Source organism: Rhinopithecus bieti, unplaced genomic scaffold (assembly GCF_001698545.2).
Source record: "Rhinopithecus bieti isolate Rb0 unplaced genomic scaffold, ASM169854v2 scaffold_22165, whole genome shotgun sequence".
In the NCBI taxonomy this organism is placed as follows: domain Eukaryota; kingdom Metazoa; phylum Chordata; class Mammalia; order Primates; family Cercopithecidae; genus Rhinopithecus; species Rhinopithecus bieti.
The window spans coordinates 2,029,717-2,051,818 of NW_016810977.1; the positions used below are offsets into that span (position 1 = coordinate 2,029,717).

A 22,102-nucleotide genomic window follows, 5' to 3' on the forward strand; every position below is an offset into this window, starting at 1 on the left:
CAGGATTTTCATTTTCTTCCTTTTTCTTCCGGAAAAAAAAAGGGGCCATCTCACCGGGGAGTCGGGGAGAACCTTGTTGTGAGCGCCTTTTCACTGTTGGGCTGTTTATTCTACTGTTAACTACTCCCATATTTTTTCCTTTGGATAAATCATTCTATAAGAGGACAGTTTTGTCAATAATGCACATATTCGCGATCCCAAAGTAAACTGTGAGTTCTAAGTAAGCGTAACCCTGTTCTGCTGACCCAGGGAAAAGAAAGATTAGAAAATCTCCCCAGTTCGGTGAACAGGCCCTAGGCCGACAGCTGCCTCTGGACTCCAGGCTCGCCCACCCCGGCCGTGACTGAGCAGGATCGCGCAGCAATCTTCTCGCGGGGGAAACCGCACCGACTCCTCGCCCTCATCAGCCGGCCCTCCGGGATTGTGCTTCCCACTCAACAGGCCTTCGCTGTAAAGTCCCGTGGAGGCCGCCGGAACCGCCCAAGTGGAATTCCCAGCCTCGGGAACGTGCATGGACCCCAGGAGTAGCTTCCCACCCCACTGCCTAGCCCCAGACGCCTCCGCACATCTCTGGCCAGCTACCCCGACGGCGTGCGGAGGACCCGCCCCTCTAGGCTCAGCGCCTCCCCTCCCCGGACTCTGATTGGCTGTTTGACACGTCAGTCGGTGCCAATCCCCGCCCTGCGACTCCACCGCCTTCCCCAGCCCGCCGCAGGGAAGCGAGCCTGGGCGCCGGCGGGCGGCCGTCGCGTCTGACAGACCACTGCAGACCTCGGGCAGAGGCCCAACGCCTGTCCGCAGCGCGGCCGGCATGGCGGCGCCAAGGAGTCCCACGCGGTCAAGGGAGCGGGAGCGGTCTCACGCCCCCGCCGCAGGTGAGCCTGGGGCCGGGCTGGGCGGGGGGCGCGGGCAGGGACCGTCAGGGCGGGCGGGGTTGCGGGCAGCCTGGGACGCGCCCTCCTCTGTGGCCGCGGGTGCCGCTCGGCGGGGGCTGGGAGTCCTGGAGCCGGAGCGCGCCCCTGAGCGGGGCGGGAGTGGGGCGGGGCTGCACCACCATTCGGGGGTCGAGCTGGTGTCCGGGACGGGGTTGTATTTGTATAAGGGAGGCCAAGCAGCTTAGGTCGCTTGTCCGGGCGGGAAACGCAGGTTCCTGGAGGAAAGCCGGTCTTTGGGGTCGGGGTCCCCTCAGAGCCGCGAGGGAAGCCTACGCAGCGGCGGAGGTCGCGCCCTGCGCCTGGGAGCGGTCCCGGGGTGCGTGGACCAGCGGGGCCCAGTATCCTCTCGGGGAGCTCAACTCGCTGACAGAGGGAGTTACGTTTCGCGCCCTGCTGGCAGAGGATGTGGCGCACACCTTCGCGGCACTCGAGACTTGCTAACAACACAGAATACTCTGGCTGAAAAAAAATTCACCCAGACGGGACCGGGCGCAGTGGCACACGCCTGTAATCCCAGCACTTTGGGAGGCCGAGGCGGGCGGATCACGAGGTCAGGAGTTCGAGACCAGCCTGGCCAATATAGTGAAACCCTGCCTCTACTAAAAATACAAAAAATTAGCCGGGCGTGGTGGCGGGCGCCTGTAGTCCCAGCTACTCGGGAGGCTGGGGAGGCTGAGGCCGGAGAATTGCTTGAACCCGGCGAGCGGAGGTTGCAGTGAGCCGATATTGCACCACTGCACTCCCAGCCTGGGCGACAGAGTGAGACTCCGTCTAAAAAAAAAAACAAAACAAAAAAAACCAAATCACCCAACAAGGGCAGCAGCATAGCCTGGGAGTTCAGGCACTGGGTCTTGAAGTCTCCTCCCGCTGGCTCGGTAGCAGGGTCCTCTCCGCCTCTGAAGTCCACATAGGATGTCTTCCTAACCAGCCCCGAGAAAGAAGCATAGCTGCTTCTTGGTTTTGAAGGAACACATGCCCATGTCTATATTTGTCTGGAGCCCACTAGTGAATTTTGGGAGGATGCCGGTTCCCAAACACAGAGTTTGGGCTGCAGGAACTGCAGTGATTATGGCAAATTGGCAGTTGCGGGGATTGCTTATGAATTGCTGTTCTTGGTCCCAGCATGAGCTTTTAATTCACACAGCAAACTGTTGGGTGCAGGGGAAACAGCACCTTTCTGGGAGTTAGAGGACATCATTCTGATGTGTCCTCATCCATAGAATGAAGGCCTCCGGTTAGCTGATCCAGGCAGCCTTTCCCAGTGGAGAACTCTGTCCTACCTCCCACTCTCAAAAGTTTGGAGAATGAACTCATTTTTAAAAACCTTTCTGCACCTTGGGTTATTATAAAATTAGCCACATATTTCCTATGGGTGTATTCGTTTGAACTTTTTATTATGTTATTTTCTTTTCTCCTCCCTGCCTTAGTTTGGCAGAGAAACAAAAATTGGAAATGGAGGCAGGAACACAGCTGGAAAGGCTGGTTTGGGAGGCAGAAAGGTGCCTACTCTAGGCTTAACATCATCACCCGGAATTTTTCCTTTCTCTGCACCAAGCTCAATGCATGCCAGCGCTGCCAGCCCGGGTAGAGATTCTTTCCTCTGCTCCAATTGTGGGATCTGCAGTTGGTGTGCAGCAGAGGAAGAATGTGATTCAAGGATCAGATTATGGAAAACTTTTTTCTCCAAAACATAACTTCTGACGACTTACAAGCATAGTTTCCCTTCTTTGCCAGTGGTATTTGGCAAAACAAAAATAAAACCAGTTTTAAAATCAGTTGTCAAAGCTAGTATAGGGACAACTTTTTTGGCTTTCGAACAGCAGGTAACACTTGACAATAAAACCAGACAACAGAAGAAAACCCACAGAAGAGGTTTTTTTGTTTGTTTGATTTTTACTATTTCTTCTTTAAAGTGTTAAGGTATGTTAGGATATTGAGAATCGTGGACTAAGCATCTCTGCATAATATCATCCGAAAGACTGTCTGAATCAGAATGTTAGATGCATGGAAGAAGCATTGGAAGTTCACTTAGTGCAGTGCCCGGAGAAGATGCTGTCATCTATTAGGAAGGCAGGGAGAGATGGTCATAGAGTGGAATAAGCTCACAGTCGCCAGCACACCTTAGGCAGACCACTGTGTTTGCAGGGAGAATGTGTGCACCCCACACTCTTCCTTGCTCTTCTGACATGTGGCCAGACTCGGACCATTAACTGCCTTGATTGGCTCAGCTCTGCTGTGGTTCTCTCCACCACTGTCCATCTGTTCAATGGTAACATTCACATTTCAGCCATGATTTCAGGAACCACAGTACTCAGTGGAGGTTCTTAGGGGCAGGTGTTGGGGGAATAGGAATGCCCGGTGTGGAACAGCGGACCCACTCCAGCTATTCTTGGAGTTGCTCTGCTTTTTTATTTCTGTATACTTTTATGTTTGTTTTGTTGTTTTTTGCTGTTCTAGGTAAGGTTTTGTTTGGAGGAAAGAGTTTAATGCTAAATCAAACATTTAAAAATAATGGTAATGGCTGATTTTTTTGGTGCTTCTTGTGTCTTAGTTCATTTATTACATGGAAAATGCTTAGAACTGGTTGGTTGTAGTTCCGAGTAAGCACTCAAATGTTAGCTGCTTCTCCTGTTATTAATATTACCTTCTACTATGAAGTAGCTGTTATTTTTTAACCTTATTTTAAGAAACCAAGTCACACACAAACTTGTACAAGGTTACTCACCTCCCACGTACATGTGTCTGCTAAATGAAAGGTGTATTCCTCGATATCCTGGATTTTGTTAATCCAAAGCCATTCAAGTAGGCGCAACTGTATGTATGATGCAGATGTTTTTGAGCCACCATAAGCAGCCTTTGGCCTGTTCCCATGGGCAGTGGCAGATAATCACTAGGCAGGCAGGTGAATTTACCTGGTGGAACTTCTGTGTTCAAAAGGAGAGTAGGCAGATGGACCTGTTAATGACCCAGTGATTGGTCAGGTGGCAAGAGGAGCAATGAGAAGTGTGGGCGCAAGCATTCCCTCCACGTGGATTTCCGAAAGTGTGCTGAGAATTGTGACCTTATTCTAGAACAAGTGCCTTCAAGGTCTTTACTCTCGAGGAGGAGAAGAAGGAGTAGAGGGGGCGCTGGTGGTAGACAGTATGTGCCAAGGAAAAGAGGCTTGAGAGCTGCTGGTTACGACTAGCAGCTGCTAGTTGTAACTGTCAAGAGAAATATTTCCCTTCTCTAAAAAATAGTTTGAGGGCTGTGGGGGGAAAAAAAACTGCAGTTAAAGGCACCCACAACAGAATGCTTAAAACCAAATGATCCATAGTTGATTTTGTTGTTGTTGTTTTGCCACCCATTTGTCCTATTATACTTCTACTCTTACATTTCTATGAGATGAATAAATATCAAATAGAATGTAACTTTTTTGGTACCAAGTATTTTATCTCAGTAGAAAGTCTTGATTGGGTATTATTAACTTGAAAATGACCTTTTCTCTGGCTCAGGTCTCAAGGTAGCTTCATCTGGGAGGCCTTGGCTGGCTCTCTGGCCTGGAGTGGGTGCTCTCCTATGTGCCTGTAGCACTCAGTGCTTGTCCCCATCACAAAAATAGTTGGCATTTGAATTTTCTTTAGGGTGCTAGATGTGGAGACACTGACCACAGATAGTGTTATATAATCTTTACATTCACGACTCTGTGACACTCACAATGGCTACAGAATTTGCTCAAGGCTTCTGCTAGTAAGTGGTGGCCAGGGTAAGCCCTGGCATGGGACTCCACTCATAACAGATTCTTAACAATCTGTCTGCTTCTGTCACCTGAAACAGAGTTCTGGCTTCTACCTGAGAGCTCTCCATAGTTTCCAAGGTTACCTTACCACATTTAAGCTGTTCTGAATTAAGGTTGGGTTAACATTTGCATACTGTTTTTATTGTTTGAGACAACTCTTGCAGGTCTGGGTACAGGAGAAGAGAGATTATGAAAAAGTTTTTATTACTGGGCTAAAACTTCCTAGTTTAGTGGTTCTCCATACGTGGCTGTTAAAGTCTCTACTTAATTTGTGGAGGAATTATTGGATTAGTATATTTGGTTAGTAAATCCTTTCGTTCTCTTCTGTCCATATGAGTCCTCTGGTACACGTTCAGCTACTTGGTAACACGATCTGTTTTCAAAATGAGGTTGCGTACACATTTATCTGATTTGTAATTAATTTAATGGAAGAACATTTACATGGTACTTCTAAATAAATCAACAGAAAGTTTTTGTATATGTTCTCATTTTTCCAATAACCTTTTATGCTAGTAATAGTCCATTTTTCTACTTTCCCATTTAATTGGAGCCAGAATAGACAGGTGACATCATGTTTAAGAGGATGTTAAAATGTTTATGTTCCTTTCTAGGAGACAAAAGCCTATTGCCTGTTAGTACTGTTGCTGGGATTCCTAGATAATAAACAAAAATCCCAGAAACTGTAGCACATAAAATGCTATGCTTGATGAATCTCTAAATTAAGAATTTAACAGTAAATCTTTTGTTGTTGATTTAACCATGTTACTATGACATCGAGTCTGTGGAATTATTGGATAAATAGACACAAAGTGTTACCTAAATACTCAGGTCTTTTCTTTTCCCTCTTGGCCCAATTAGTGGTATCATTAATGAATATTTTGAAGTTGGCTCTTCTTAGCAAGAAGGGAAGCTGATAAATATCCTCAGCTCTTTCTCCTCTTGCCATATTATTGGTTATTAATGAACATTAGGATTAGTCTTCTAGGAGAGGGAGTAATAATGTAGTTGGAAGTCATTCTCAAGAGAGTCTTCCCTCAAATCAGAAGTGAAAATATCATTAAACATCAAGTGTTTACTGTTTCAAAAAAAAAAAAAGAATCATACCTCCCTCTCCTGTACCCACCACGGTGGAGATGAGCTCTCATCTCTTCCTAGGCTTGGGACAGCCTCGGTGGGTACAAACCAGTTCCCAAATGGCTCAGGAATGGAGGTGGGCAGTGGAGCTGATGATGATGGAAGCTCATCAGAGCGTGTACTTTGAACAATCTGTGTCTGTCCTCTAAGCCAGGGCATAGACCTCTGTAGCATTTAGTCTCCAAGTTTAAGAGAAGTGAACTAAATTCCTTCTTGCCTGGTAATGCATCTGTCCCTAGGTCTTAGAATAACACCTGATACTTTGGGGCTGTATTTTTTGACCTGTGATGAGAAGGCCTCAACTTGCTTGTGAACTCTCTAGAGTTAAAGAAAGACTGGGTGCTCTGTGTCTTCCGAATCCACCACTTGGACAGGCTGAAATGCTGCGGAGCAAGCAGAATGGCTGATAGGAAGGGGAAGTGGAAGAGATGGCAAGCCAGTGCCAGCATGGGCTGAATGTAACCAGTCACTGTCTAGATAGGAAGGGCTGGTGGCACTCATGTCAGTGGATGAGATCAGCAATTTGTCATTTTACTTGGCATTTATAAAATGAACTTGGAGTTTGGCTTGTAGCTAAGGTTAGGTTGGCTGTTCAGCTTGAAGTGGAAACGTAGCCAATGAAAGTATTAACATACATGTTGGGTCCCACAGTTTTGTGCCTGAAGCAGTGCAAGTCTTGGGCATGTCGATTCCTAGGAGATCTAAACAAAAATCCCTTGAACCAAGAGAGAGCTTATTAGATCAGTTTTATCCATGGTATATCCCTCTATTTTTGTTTTTTAAGTATTAAATATTTGTTAGACTCAATTTTGGTTAGTTAGCTGACTGTCATGATAGAGCACTTGTAGAGTCTATGCTTGGTGATCTGCCTTGTACTGTCTTGTCCTTCACACTTTGCTGCGTCTTCTCCCATATGTAATTGATTAATTTGTTTGAATTTTGGAGCCTATTACATCTCCCTTTCCCTCCCGTCTCCTTGATGTTCCTTTTGCCTCCCCTTCTAGCAGTCTTTTTGAAGCTGATTACTACCATAGAGACCCTTGTGGAAAAGGCTGTTTATTAGAACTAACCTTGGGTCGACTGGTTTAATAGATCTGTAGAACTCAGCATGAACTTCTAAGGGTTGGGGTATTTGCTGGCATTTGTCAAGATCTTACGTATCTTCCATATACACTTAGGGCATCTTTTCTGTGGTGCAAGCTTTGAGTAATGTTTTGAGTTTAGTTGAATGTCAGTTATTTCACAACTATTTCTACTCCTGTGCCTTGTGCCCCAACGTGGCTAGTCCTCTAACATAACTCTGAAACATATTAAAATAAGGAGACCTTTGGAGAATGAAGGGAAATGGCAGTTAATGGCCTGGCTTCCTTATGTTTGCTCACAGGGGAGGAAGCTGAGGTCCAGATGGCTCAGCTGTCTAGGACCAGACCCTGAGTTCCTGACTCCTTCAGTTCCCTCCTCATTTCACTACCTTGAAACCATCCTACTAGATGACCACTTCACATTCTCACTTCCTGCTTTATATTTATGTGGTGTAATTAAGGGAAGAGAAAACACACTGGTGGTTCATTATTTCTGACATACATATTAAAAGTCAGAAGGGACCACCAGGATAGAGGCTCTTAGTTAGCATAAATGTGGTAGGGTAACACAACAGCCCCAAGTAGGTGAATACATTTATTTCTCTCACGTCAAAGAGAGGTAGCTCCCCAGGGCTGGGATGATTTCCATGGTGTCAGGGCCCCAGGTTCTTTCCACTTTGTTTCTCCACTATGTCTGGCTTCAATGCCCACTGCCACTTTTGGGTACAAGATGGCTGCTGGAGCATCAGCCATCACATTTACATTCCAGCTAATAGGGAGGAAAAAAGGCAAGGAACACACCCCTCTTAACAAGCCCTTTTGAAAGTTGCACCTTCCACTTCTCTTTGGCCAGAAGTCACTCACACAGCTGTACCCAGCACCCAGGGATGATGGAATGAGCCTTTATCTGAGTAGCCATGTGCCCAGCCCAAAGTCAGGGCTTGATCTTGATGGGAGGAGGAGAGAACAGACCCTGGGAGAAGCTGGCTGTCTCTCTCGTAGAGACACATGGACGGGATCCTGATTACATGGATTCATTTCATTCATTCAACAAATATCTATTAACTATCTACTGTGTACTTAGGCACTCAGAAAGCGGAGTGAAAACAGATTCAGTCCCAGTCCTTAAGACATTTACTGTCTACACAGGGAGACAGACACTAATCAAACACAAACACAATTGTGTAAACTGTGGCAAGTGCTGTGAAAAGGACACTGTGCTGTGAGAGAGGAAAACAGGGATTTGCTCAAGGCTGGGGGCTGGAAACAGAGAAGTGATGTTTGAGCTGAGAGCTGGAGGATGAGTGGAATGAACTAGGACATGGTTAGAAGGAAGAATGTTTCAGACAGAGGGAAGAGTACAGGCAAAGCAAGGCAGGGAGGCAGGTGCGAGCTCTAGGAGGAAGTGAAGGCACTCCTTATATTGGAGCAAGAGGAAGAGGTGAGAGAAGAGGGAGGGGTCAGAGTCAGACCATGACGGGGACTGGGTGTGGGTGACCAACCGTCCCAGCTTGCCTGGACTGAGAGATGTGCCAGTATGTGGAGCTTTCAGTGCTAAAACTGGGAGAGTCCCAGGCAAACCAGGAGGAGTTGGCCACCTTCCCTGGAGGCCAGGGCAACGGTCAGGTTCCTTTCTTCATTATTTTCAGAGAAGTTGGCCGAGCACGGTGGCTCATGCCTGCAATCCCAGCACTTTGGGAGGCCGAGGTAGGTGGATCACTTGAAGTCAGGAGTTCGAGACCAGCCCGGCCAACGTGGTGAAACCCCCATTTCTACTGAAAATACAAAAATTAGCCAGGTGTGGTGGCAGGTGCCTGTAATCTCAACTATTGGGAGGCTGAGGCAGGAGAATCGCTTGAACCTTGGAGGCAGAGGTTGCGGATCATGCCACTGTACTCCAGCCTGGGCGACAGAGTGAGACTCCATCTGAAAAAAAAATTTTTTTTCAGAAAAGTTCCTTTTAGATAGACATAGCTTCCAGCCGTAGAAGAACAACAACTGTAACTAGTAAAAGTAACCGCTTACTTTGGCCAAAGGGAAAGGGGCACAAAACAGACGCAACACTTATTTTTAGTTGAATTACTTGACCAGTAGGATTTTTCTTAATCTGGCCTGATTTCTCCTAAGGGTAACTTTGGAAATTAATTGGCATCTGATGATGTATTTGAGATAGCAGAAGCAGCTAAGGGTAGGGGGTGCCCTTACTCCATAGCAGGATTTCTCAACACTGGCAACGTTGAAATTACTGGGAAGCTTAAAAAAGATACCTGGCCCTCAGCCTAATAAATCTGAAAATCCACAGGAGCCAGGGCCAGGGTCCTGGGGGTCTTGATGGAATGCAGATTCTGCTTCCATGGGGTTTGAGAATCTGTAGTTCTAAGAAGTCCCCAGTGGTATTGATGTTGGTGTCCTGTGGACTTTGAGTAGCAATGTTCTATAAAGTTTGATGAGATTGTTTTTGAAGCCACTGGTCTCCCTTTAGGAGAGCAGATCTACAGGCCCAATAAACGTGTATGAGTCCATGATAGGAGCAAGGGTAAAAGACTTAGGGCGGGGAGGTGGCTAAGGAGGCTTCGGCCGTGTGGTACCATCAGCAAGATCACACTGAACCCAGGGGAGCAAATCTTGACTTCTCAGTTGGTCCCAGGGGATGGGTGAGAGGTAATGGGGTGAGTTGTGGCTTTGTAAGCCACTGACTGTCACAAGTATCCTCCTGAGGTCTCTGGCTAGGATACTACCATAGGTACTGACCATTTTTTTACCTTTCTGACAATTGGCTAGGGCCCTTTCCAACTGATATCAGTGGCTAGCAGGATGTAGGTCTTTCCTACAAATGAGAGAAGCCATGGAAAGAGTTTTACATCATAAACAGTTTTGCATTGTAAAGAGTTTTGCATAGGAGATGATACATCCATCGAATGTTTAAAAAAACAAACCCACACTGGCTCTGGAGTAGAAAACAGAACTGGGGAAGGGAGACCAATCGGAAGGATTAGTAACTATTAGTGACGGTGCCCAAATGATTCTGAGTAATGGAAGAGTCACCACCAGGGCAAAAGTGAAGAATGACTTACCTCAAAGTGTATCTTTAGTCAGCGTGTTCATAAATGATTTATATTAGGATGTGGAAGTCTGATATTAAAGGCCTGAAAGTTGAACCAGACCACGTGCCACTGAAGCCCTGGCAGGTCAAAGCAGTGAGCCAAATCAGTAAATGAAATCTGGCAGATATAAATGTCAGGTCCTGCCTGGGTCTAAAGATCCTAGAACTGGCCCACATGATCTGGATAACCCTTTGTTTCCATTCCCATGTTCTGAACTGACAGGTAGATACAGATGTCAGAGATTAAGAATATATTTTTCTAAGTCAGCTCAGTGACATAAAATCCACATGTCCTAGTTGTGTGGCCACTTGGGCTTGCTAGCAGTGCCCAAGCGGAACTCCCTCCTAAAGTTCTAGGCCTCCCTCCCAAGGAGAGTGCAGGCCCAAGGATTCCTTCTGCGCGGGCAGGTCTGTGGGCGCGAAAGGGGCTGAGCTGAGCATGCCATTTTAAAACAAATCTGCCACTCAGATCAATCTCCTACCTTCAGGAAGGAGTAAGGGCGGTAGGAGGGAGCCAGAACCCCACCTCCAGGACGGCCTCTCCACCGGGAGACTTGAGGAGAGTGAGTGAAACCCCTGGTCCCTCTCTTTCCTTCAAAGATGGGGAGACACACCCCAGCACAGGTCCAAAGGGCTTTAAGCTGACAGCAGGTCGAATGTGAGTCAGTGGCTTTTGGGTTGTTTGTAGCTGTGCAGTACGATCATGGGCTGCATTACTGTGAATGTATCATCTAAAACAGGGTTCAGCAAGCCACAGCCCATGAGTCATATCTGGCCTGCTGTTTATTTTTACATGGCCTATGACCTCAGAGTGGTTTTCACATTTTTAAATGGTAAAAATGAAAATAATACTACTTCCTGACATGTGAAAATTAGATGGAATACAAATTTCAATGTCCATATATAAAGTTTTATTGGATCGGAGCCCTGTGTGTATTGTCTGTGGCTGCTTTCCCTGTGTAAGGGCAGAGCTGAGTAGTTGAGACAGATCAACTCGTTATGGCTGATGAGACCTAAAATACGTACTCTCTGACCCTTTTCAGAAGACTTAGCCTTGATGTAGAATGAAGAAGGTGGTCACCTTGTTGAATTCTGTCCTGGGGATCACACCCAGGACATTGTGATTGACGGGGGTCTCACATTAAGTGTGGAATGAGTTTAGAGGAGACTGACCAGGACATCGAAGAGACTCCCCAAAGATATCATGTAGGGATTGGTTGAGAAAACAGGAGCTGTCTAAACTAGAAGAGAGAAAGATGCAGAGTAGAAATGATGGAAATGATAGAACTTCGAAGAGAATTACTCAGGGGAAGGCAGTAATGTACAGTGGTTAGTTCAGAGGGCACAGCTCTACATCAGAACGTGGGGGTTCAAGTTCAGACTTCTACTTGTTTTCTCTGGGCTTCAGTTTCTTCACCTCAAAAAATGAAGCATTCCTGTGACAGCTCATCAGATTACCAGATCCACAGTGAATTAAGATTCAGCATTTGCCTTAGAGGTGTTTGCAGGCTAGTGGGAAATAGTCGTGAATACACTAAGCTAGCCTGCAGTGTAGACATATTGCTGAGGGAGCACCCTGGGAAGCCTAAAAGAACAAGTACAATTCTGCGTTTAGCCCAAAGCATTCTGCAGTCCCATGAAAGATGTAAAAGGTCGTCATATGCAAGAGGAATCAGACTTGTTCTTCATAACCCCAAGCGATAGATCCAGGGTGGTTACAGATCTGAACACCTCAGTCTCTTGCTTAAAACTCTCACGGCCTTCCCTTGCTCTTCAGTTAAACATCAGCCTCTTGAACGAGACCTTCAGGCTTCTCCAGCATCCCCTCACTTTCCTTGCCTTGCAAGCTCCTGTCCAGCCTTGGATCTCAGCTCAGCCTCGTGTCCTAGGGAAGCATTCTCCAACCTGGTTTAGGTCAGATTCCCTTGTTACAGTGCTTGTGGAGCTGCGTTCCTTTCCTCTGGAGCATCGCCTCAGTGGTGCTCTGTTCCCACTAGGAGTCCGTCTGTCAGTCCCTGCCAGGGGGATCCAGTCTGTTGCATTTATAATTGTAGCATCAGCTCTTGGCACTGTGCCTGGCCTGTGGGAGGAGCTTAATCTATGTTCATAGAATAATGATCACAGTTGATCAATAAAGAGAGAAGCATTCCAAAAAAGGAAAAAAGGAAATGGACCCCACAGGGTGGAGCGAGTTCCCAGCTGAGAGGTATGTAAGCAGAGGATGACAGATGGTGGGAGATGGTAGCCAAATGGTTTATATTCAGATAGTGCTTTTTTGTTTAATTTTGTTCCAACCCTGTGCTATCACTTTTCAGCCACTGGGGTACCTTCTTGGGGTCATCAAGGCTAAGTGATTAGTCCTGTAGCTAGAAAATGACAGAATGAAGACAAGAGTCCTTTGCTCATTTTTGCCAAATGAGTTGTCTCTCCCAGGCTGGGGAGGCCTGTGTGGCTGGAGAAAGCAGTGGCAGTGCTGGAGTTCTGTGACTCCACGGGGAAGGAATTACAACTTCCTCTTCAGTAGTAGCCTATCCCATCTATAGCTTTCGTGGTTTTATAGTTGGATGGATTTTTAAAATGCGACGATTAGAAAATGAAACTTACCTGTAAAATGATGGGTTGCATTCAACACCTCTAGAAGATGTGCGCAGTCAAAAAGAAAAGCGACTCTGAGCTGTGATGTTATTAAAAAAAACACACACACGATCCTCTCAGTGTTTGGCCAGGAGCAGCTTCCTGTCGTATTTCTTGATACTTTCAGTTTAGGGGGAGCCTTGGGGGCAGTGTGCCCCATCCTGGGGGGATGGTGCTGACAGCATAAGTGGGTTGCATGACAGCCTACAGTTGAATGTCTTAGTGGTCATGACTTTCAAGATAAAATCCTCCCACTTGGTGCTTCTCTTTCTAAGTGATAGTGATCTTGTAGTTGTTGGTTATTGTATTCAACTAAGTGGAAGACTGTCATTTCTTATTGAGCAGAATTAATGCCTGAAATACAAAAGTTCAGAAGGTCCTTTGAGTTTACTATTTCAAGAATTTATTAAGAGGGTTTTTTTTTCTTAATATTTCCCCCATAACTGGTATAAGAACAACCAACTAATCTATGATTTTGCAAGAACCAAGACAGTTTAAACTCACTCTTTCACACTGCTATGCTAACTTCTAGAAATCTCTTGAATCTCCATGTGCTCCAAATTATTTAGAAAGCTCGATGCCCTAACAGGATTTGTTCTGTGTGTTTTTCCTTCTGTTTGTGTAATGCTTAATTTATTTGTTTAGACTAATGTACAATATTTTGCTTTATTCTTAAACTGAGTTTCTCAGAATTAGACAATCAGTTCCCACACTGAAGGCTCCCAGCCTTTCCCTGCAGTCACATTGAGGCCTAACGATAAACTAAAAGCCTCTGAGAGAAGTGACCTCCTGGGGAATGGAGGTGCTCACCTGACCAGCTGACAGGAGGACACTGTGTCCCCAGGCCAGGGACTCCCTGTGGGCAGGGAGTGTGTGTTGCCTTTCACTGCCTCCCTGCCTGGCATCCAGCCCAGGGGGTAACAAGTGTGAGGAATTGGTGAGGGGTCTGGGGAAGGGAGGGGGCAGGCCTTCCCGGCCCATCCCTGTCTGCCTGTTCCATTGGCTTTAGTTTATTCCTCTGTGCAGCACTTCCTGCCCTTGATTACAAATGACCCAAAAGCCATACTCACCTTTTCAAAGGGAGCAGGGTTCCATGGCACAGCTCAGAAAAGTGTGAAGTTTTCCCGGCACCTCAGAAGTGTCTGTGTCCTCTGCTTGCTTACCCACCCCCATCTTCCTACCTCTCTTGCCACAGAGAGTGTCCTTTCTCACCCCTCCCTTGAGTTCCTTCCTATTCCATCAGCCTCTCTTTACCACTCTCTCTTCCATCGTCTGCTAACTAACCATAATAGGACATTGAAGCAGATGGAAATACCTGTTGTGTTTATTAAATGTAGTACTTCTACCTTAAGTTATTTTAGCCAGGTGATTTCACTGTGTGTATATTTCTTCACTTCCTCTGCTACCTCAGACATCTAAATTCAATTGCCTTTATGTCCTCCTAGCTCAGAGTTGATGTCCCTGCTCCCTGGCCTGCTCAGTAGCCCTTGAAAGACCACCTCTGCTTCAGGAGAGAGTCAGTGGGCTAGATGCCGGTGACAGAGTCTGTGTAGAGAAAAAGCGTGGAGGTACTGATATTGTATATACCATGAATAAGATCAGGAGAGGAAGTAGACGAGGTTGAGGACTATGCAGCTGGCCCATGAGGAAGTAGAGATAGTACAGATTCTGGAAGTTTGAAGCAAACCAGACGCTGCTGAGTTTCCATGAGATAGAGAGACTGTGATGTCCAGGACAGTAGGAGCCTCAGGCTCCTGGGGTAGAACTGCTGTTTGCACGATCACTCGGTTTCCGGCTTTTCAGTGTCTTTTAGTTTTGTTTTCAGGGTTTTGGGGTATGTGTGTGTGTATTTGGTTTCCTGTTTTAATGTTTGAATTACTTCAGCTTTGGTATATTGTAGAGAATGGAAAAAAAAAAACAAACCTAAATAGAATTTTACCACCAAAAACGGTGTTTTTTTTTTTTTTTTTTTTTTTTTTTTTTTGGTGGTTCTGACCAACAGTCTCATCTGCCACATATAGTCTGAGTAATTACAGATCAGATTTTAGTTTCTGATGTTCGCGTTGTTGATTTCAGGAGGTCCTGAGGTAATTCCTCTAGGACATGTTCACTGCTGAAGCATTACTTCTGCTTGTGTGGGTCGGGGTCCCAGCATGCATTAATGCTAATGACTAGGGAGATGTATGAGACATTAATGCTGATGGCTAGGGAGATGTAATACACTTTGCAATGTAACAGATGTGCATTGTGCTGTATATATGGTCTCATTTCAGCCACCACCCAAGTGGTTCAGTTCAAAAACATTGAAAAGAAATTTCATGTTTTTGTATCTCTTCACAGGCATTAAAGAGGATCAAATCCATAATTTCTGGCAACACTGTCCTTTTCCACTTTCCCTTGCAACTTCCTTGTGGACTTGTGACACTTCACTGTGGACCTGAGGCTCCTACTGTCCTAGAAGTCCCCTTGTGGACTTTCTGGAGATTCTTCTTGCCAAAACTTGCTCCTCTCCCAACACACTCCTTTTTGTTCTCTTTTTTAAATGTAGAATGACTGAATTTGTGGAGGTGAAACCTTTTCTCCCTTCCTGTTTCTCTGAGTCCCAATCACCAAACCTTCTACAGGCATCCCTCTCCGGGGAAGAGGCGAGAAAGCTGGGCCAGGGACTGCAGAATTCTCCTTGGCAGGGTGGTGGAATGGGGACCCCTGTGAACCTTCTCATGTCCACAATTTTATCTCAGTTGTATTTGAGGAAATGAGATTTGATGCTGGAGGTCATCAGAACTGTCATTATGACACTATTTTGCAAGATGTCTCATTACGGTGTTTTCCTCTGTATCATTTTTTAGTTGTAATTCAGTTATTAGCCCAGGAAGGAGAAATTTTTTTAAATTTTCATTTTAAAGAGTCTTAATTTACTTGCTATAGCAATATTAATTTGAAGATTTCCTCGGATCCCTAATTCAGAGGCAGGACAGCCAAGTGGTAAAGGAGGCAACTTCTGGCATCATGTCTTTGTTCGTTTTCTGTTGTTATAACAGAATACCACAGACTGGGTGATTTATAAGGAAAATAAGTTTATTTCCTGCAGTTCTGTAGACTGGGGAGTCCAAGAGCTTGGCAGGCACCAGATCTGGTGAGGGCCTTCTTGCTGCATTGTAATACGGTGGAGGGCTGCATTGTAATATGATGAGAAGGTATTAGCACGCAGGTCAGCCACCAGTTCTGTCATGGGGGCCCCATGCTGATGGCCTTATCTAATCCTAATTACTTCCCAAAGGCCCCACCTCCAATCATCATATGAATTTTGTGATGAAGTTTCCAACACATAAAACCAACATGTGGGACTCATTGAAGACACATTCATACCGTAGCATATCACATTGCTCCTGTTTTTGAATTCTGGCTCTTCTACTTACTGGCTGAGTCCCATTGGGCAATTATTTAATCTTTTCCCCCTCAAAGTTTTCTCTGCAAAATAAGGGTTACTAGAGTAATAACAATAAAAACAAGGATTCGTGTTTATTGGGTACTTATGATGTGTGTCAGGTGTTGTGCAAAGTGCTTTCCCAACATTTCCTTTCAGTCTCACAGCAGCCCTGGGAGGTGGATCCTGCTGTGCCTCCTGTGTTGTGATGTGGTGATGATAGTAAGAGTGACTATGCACTGAGCACTCACTGTGCACCAGGCTCTGCTATGTGCTGTCTTCATTCGTAGATTCAGAAACTGAGGCTTAGGGAGGGGAAGTCACTTGCCCTGTGCAGGGCCAGCATGGGGACCATGTTGTTAGACTCTAGAGCCTTCTTACTGCCTGCTCCATGGCATGGTCACAGGAGTAAATGAATTAATTCCTGTAAAACACTTAACATAGGGGCTGGCACATAATAAAAGCTTAAATTGTAGCAATTGTAGCTGTTGGTGAAGTCATACTCTTTCCTACTAAAACACTGTATTTCTTATCCTTTGATGCAGAAGCCCCATTTCTAATGTTATCAGTGAACAGCTCGTATGGATCCTATACATGGCTGTATGGCCATGGCCTGCTTCCATGTGACTTACAAGTCTTGCAGAGTACCCTCCCATCCACCTCCAGATGGTTCTCTGGTACCCACACCAGCCCCTCCATGAATAGGCTCCGTGGCCCTTCTTGGCTGGAGTTACTTGACAAAACAATGTGGACACATTGGGTAGAGGGAGACCAGGAGTGCAGGTGTGTGTTCTAGGTTTTTTTTTCCTGACAGGTTGATCATATCACAATCTCTTGGATTGTAGGTGGGGTTGAGATTTGAGGATAAGGGCATGTGCTAGGAAGAGTGTGTGTGAGTGGGGAGAGCCTCTCGGTCTGTAGCGGGTCCCCATGGAGGGCTGGGAGCTGCAGGAGAGGCCCTGTGCTCAGGAGAGATGGCCCAGCTTCAGGGTCTCACCTCAAATTCCACAGGGGTTGGTTGGTAACTGCCAAGTAGTAGGTTCCTGGGTTGTAACTGCAGCAGGTTAGATGGAGGCTGCGACAGATGAGAGCGTGTGTCCCTGGAGTGGGCAGCAGCCATCCCCACTTCAGTGACTGCAAGCCCTTCACGTCCACCCACAAGTGAGCACCGCCCTGTAGGAAATAGGCAGATGCTTTCAGAAGGCCTTCAGAGAAGAAGAGATGTGAACAGCCATTACGTTCAGGAGAACTTTCCTCATAAATGGAGCCTAAAGTGAGAAATCACACCAGTACTGGGGTTTAGGGAAATAGGTGCTCTCATATATGTGATGAGAGTCTGTGGCAGTGTCTATCAAAATTGAAAATGTGCACACCCTGTGACCTAGAATTTTATTTTCTTGAAATTATCCTTTTAAAAAAGCTACCACAAGGACTGTTAGAAAAGCATATTTGCCGCAGCATTGCTTGTAAAAGTGAGAAATGGGGAATGATCCAGGTGTTTATCAACAAGGCAGTGTTAGGCTGAGGCAGAAGGATGGCTTGAATCTAAGAGTTTGAGGTTGCAGTGAGCTGTGATCATGCCACTGTGCTCCATGCTCCATCCTGGGCAACAGCACAAGACCTTGTCTCAAAAAAAAGCAATGCTTACATGTAGGACAGTTTATAGTGAAATATTATTCATCATTTTTTTTTTATTATTGTACTTTAAGTTCTAGGGTACATGTGCATAATGTGCAGGTTTGTTACCTATGTATACTTATGCCATGTTGGTGTGCTGCACACATCAACTCGTCAGCACCCATCAATTCATCATTTATATCATGTATAACTCCCCAATGCTTATTCATCATTAAAAAGAATAATGTGGATTTATGTGTACTGATATGAAAAGATGTCCACCTTTTATAATGAGAAAAAAACTAAAATCACGTTATAGTCCATTTTTCCAAAAAATGTTTGTACCTACAATAAAAGAAAGTATGTATCACGTGGGTAAAATTCTAGTTCTTCCATGAATTTAAAGCGTCACTAAAATATTTGCATGTGTCAGAATTTTAAAGTTGAAAATCAAGCTAAATTAATAGAAATCTAAATTATAGATGTAAAGGCAATACAGCATTACATTTTTAAGCTTTCATAAAACATTTTACTAAATGTCTAGGTGGGAATAAATATATAATGATTTGAATAGCTAATTAACTGTTCTGAAAAGATAAGCACTTGCTTTTGAAAATATCCTTTTAAGTAATTGTAAATATGTCTTTAAAATTTGCTAGTGTTGGCCGGGTGTGGTGGCTCACGCCTGTAATTCCAGTACTTTGGAAGGCTGAGGCGGGTGGATCACGAGGTCAGGAAATTGAGACCATCCTGGCTAACAGTGAAACCCTGTCTCTACTGAAAATACAAAAAAAATTAGCCGGGCGTGGTGGCAGATGCCTGTAGTCCCAGCTACTCAGGAGGCTGAGGCAGGAGAATGGCGTGAACCCGGGAGGCGGAGCTTGCAGTGAGCTGAGCTGAGATCACGCCACTGCACTCCAGCCTGGGCAACAGAACAAGACTCCGTCTCAAAAAAAAAAAAAAATTTGCTAGTGTTGGCCGGGCGCGGTGGCTCACGCCTATAATCCCAACACTTTGGGAGGCTGAGGTGGGCGGATCGCCTGCAGTCAGGAGCTGGAGACCAGCCTGACCAACATGGAGAAACTCTGTCTCTACTAAAAATACAAAATTAGCTGGGCATGGTGGCGCATGCCTGTAATCCTAGCTACCCGGAGGCTGATAGGAGAATCACTTGAACCCGGGAGGCGGAGGTTGTGGTGAGCCGAGATCACATCACTGCACTCCAGCCTGGGCAAGAAGAGTGCAACTACATTTCAAAAAAAAAAAAAAAAAATTTGCTATGCTAGTGTTTTTTTTCTTTATTTGCTGGCAAATTATTTCTTTATAAGTGTAAATATCACATCAAATATACAGATGATAAAATATGCCAAAATTTTAGATTCTACATTGATGAGTCTTTTACTATAGTTAAGCACTGGAATTTTACTAAATTATGTACTGTGGAGGAAATTATTTTGCAGTGAACCCCAGAGGTTTGGTCGTTATTCAAAGTCCTCTTTCTCATTTGTACTTCAGCATTTTATGTGCTCAAACATAGTATAATTAGGAATCTACTGAACGTAGCAAAATATCACAAGTGCACTGTTTCAGCTCTCTAGGCCTGTTTTTTCTCTTGTCAAATCGGGAATGACGGTGTGTATCTTATGCAGCATCACTAAATAGATCTCATGACTCCTTTTAAGTGGTCTGCTTTCTGGAAATGATACCTATGTGCCTGCTGTCTGAGTTACTTGCTCTGTGCTGCTTAAGTAATGCCATATGTTATGGCCTGTAATGGTTCAAACATATAAACGGGCAGAAGTGGATATTGGAGGCTGATATGGTTTGGCTCTGTTTCTCCCCAAATCTCATCTTGAATTATAGTTCCTGTAATCCCCAAGTGTCATGGGAGGGACCCAGTGGGAGGTAATTGAATCATGGGAGTGGTTACCCTCATGCTGTTCTCATGATAGTGAGTTCTCACGAGATCTGATGGGTTTTATAAGGGGCTTTCCCCCCTTTTTGCTTGGCACTTCTCCTTCCTGCTGCCATGTGAAGAAGGAGGTGTTTGCTTCCCCTTCCACCATGTTTGTAAGTTTCCTGAGACCTCCTCAGCCATGCTAAACTGTGAGTCAATTAAACTTCTTTCCTTTATAAATTACCCAGTCTCGGGTACATCTTTATTAGCAGCATGAGAATGGACTAATACAGAGGCGACTCTGGAGGCATCTCTAGACGTCACCTGGTTTGACTGCCTGCAGTGTACTTGGGTCCGAATTGAATCCCTGTAATTGTGCATGGGATTCAGTTCAGACATTCAGCAAGAACCAAGTGTGTGGCAGCCATTGTGCTAGTGCTTAAAAATTTTGTTTCACCTTTCCCTAGCAGAGTCAGTGTTTTCACACTCATTGTACAGCCAAGAAAATTCAAAAGAGGAGTTATGTTGCCATAGTCACACATCTAAATAAAGTAGTAGAGGCAGGTTTTGAGTTCAAGTCTGAGAGATTCTGAAGCCCATCATACTCTTTATGTTTATTCTTCTTAATTTTGTGGAACAAAGATGTTTTTATATATGATGCTGATTGTGGGAGAATCAGGCATTTCTTTAATTTTGGATTCAATTTTAAATACTTTAAAAAATATTTACGTAAATCAGTGATAGATACTTTGCGGGTAAAATTATGCAATCTCTGCATTTTTTTTTCTCTTAAAGCAAACTTGTGTAATTGTGATGTGCCCTTTTTTTTTTTTTTTTTGTAATTTTCATAGGAAGTGACCAAGTTCACTCCTGGACGCTAGCTACAAGCCAAGCCTTAGACACTGTCTGGAGAATGGCAAAAGGCTTTGTGATGTTGGCAGTTTCATTTCTGGTGGCTGCCGTCTGCTACTTCAGGAGGCTACATTTATATTCAGGGCACAAGCTGAAATGGTAGGTCACTGTATCATCCTTAAATTTCAAATATATCCTTACTATTCAAAGCAGAATTCTGATATTATTGTTCTCTTTATCTTTCAGGTGGATTGGATATCTGCAGAGAAAATTCAAAAGTAATTTTCATTCATATATTTCTTTATTTTTAAGGTGCAGAGAGGGTTCAAGAAGGGAGAAGAAAGGGAAAATTAACAGCTTTTTATTTTTTATTTGGTCCAGGGAACCTCAGTGTGGAGGCAGAGGTTGATTTACTCAGTTATTGTGCAAGAGAATGGAAAGGAGAGACACCCCGTACCAAACTGATGAGGAAGGTGTGTCTGTTTTTAGAGGGTATGGGAGAAATAGAATTTGTCTGTCAAAATCAGGAAACAAACATTCCCTTCTGCTTTACTAAATCCAGAGATCCATCAGTACCAAAATGTGAATCAAGTAACAACTGTGGCTCTAACTCAAAAGCCAAATGGCTGCTAGACCTTGGCTTTGGGCTTTTCCTGGAGCTCGTGCCCTCAAAGACTCAGGTTGATGAGATCTGTAATTCCAGGAAACTCAGGCCTTGTGTCATTTCAGCACCCTCCTGGCCAGGCCTATTAAACATCCGCATGTGCAGTGGGGACTGTCTTTGAAAAGATCAGGCACCCTGATGTAAAATATTTTGAGGATTTTTAGAATTTTCATTGGACCAGTCTTCATAAATATCCCCAGCAGTGCTGCCCAATCTTGCCACTAGCAAAAGCAAAAAAGGGTGGAGGGAGTACATAGAAATATTTAGCGTGGTCCTAAAAGTATACAGAATTTTTCACTGTGCTTAGGTCGCATCCATTATCTGCCCAAGGTGACCTTCCCCAGCTCTGCATCCAGGATTTATCATCTAAAATACACCTGTACAAATGAGAGTCACTTTAAAAGTACATGCGGTCATATTCATAATTTATCGTTGTTTCTGTTGTCCGCTTTAGTTGGGAGGAACACCTCACTGATAATGCAGTGAATTCACTTTCTTTATTTTCTTGTCCAATGGAATTAATAAACAACTTTCTCTTTTTATGCTATTAGGCTTATGAGGAGCTATTTTGGCGGCATCATATTAAATGTGTTCGACAAGTAAAGAGAGATAACTATGATGCTCTCAGATCAGTGTTATTTCAGATATTCAGCCAGGGCATCTCTTTTCCATCATGGATGAAAGAAAAGGACATTGTTAAGGTATGTCTTCCTGCTGGAAATGTGGGAAATGTCATATTGATAATAACTGCAACTCAGGGGTTCCTAGTCTTTGGGGACTTTGTACTCAGACGACCATGAGATTGAAAGGATTTTTTTTTTTTTTTTTGAGACAAGGTCTCACTGTCACCCAGGCTTGAGTGCAGTGGGGTGATCATGGCTCAGTGCAGCCTTGACCTCCTGGGCTCAAGTGATTCCTCCATCTCAGCCTCCTAAGTAGCTGGGACCCCAGGTGCATGCCACCATGCCTTTCTAATTTT

At 44.8% G+C, this 22,102-nt stretch overlaps 1 protein-coding gene across 5 annotated transcripts in view; it reads left to right on the plus strand.

Moving 5' to 3' along the window:
* The first annotated feature begins 699 nt into the window (after positions 1-699).
* The window catches only part of OTULINL (OTU deubiquitinase with linear linkage specificity like), a 39,383-nt gene continuing 17,980 nt past the window's right edge, over positions 700-22,102 (plus strand). For 4 of the 5 annotated variants that reach the window (XR_001889419.1, XR_001889420.1, XR_001889418.1 and 1 more), the window contains exons 1-5: positions 700-875; positions 20,459-20,618; positions 20,706-20,737; positions 20,841-20,932; positions 21,675-21,824. Coding sequence is in view for 2 of the 5 variants with exons in the window: in XM_017893304.1 (XP_017748793.1) it covers positions 812-875; positions 20,459-20,618; positions 20,706-20,737; positions 20,841-20,932; positions 21,675-21,824 (498 nt within the window). In the remaining 3 variants the exon portion in view is untranslated. Of the gene's footprint in view, positions 876-17,289; positions 17,367-20,458; positions 20,619-20,705; positions 20,738-20,840; positions 20,933-21,674; positions 21,825-22,102 lie in introns of those variants that run through there. The other variant, XM_017893305.1, reaches the window with a different exon arrangement.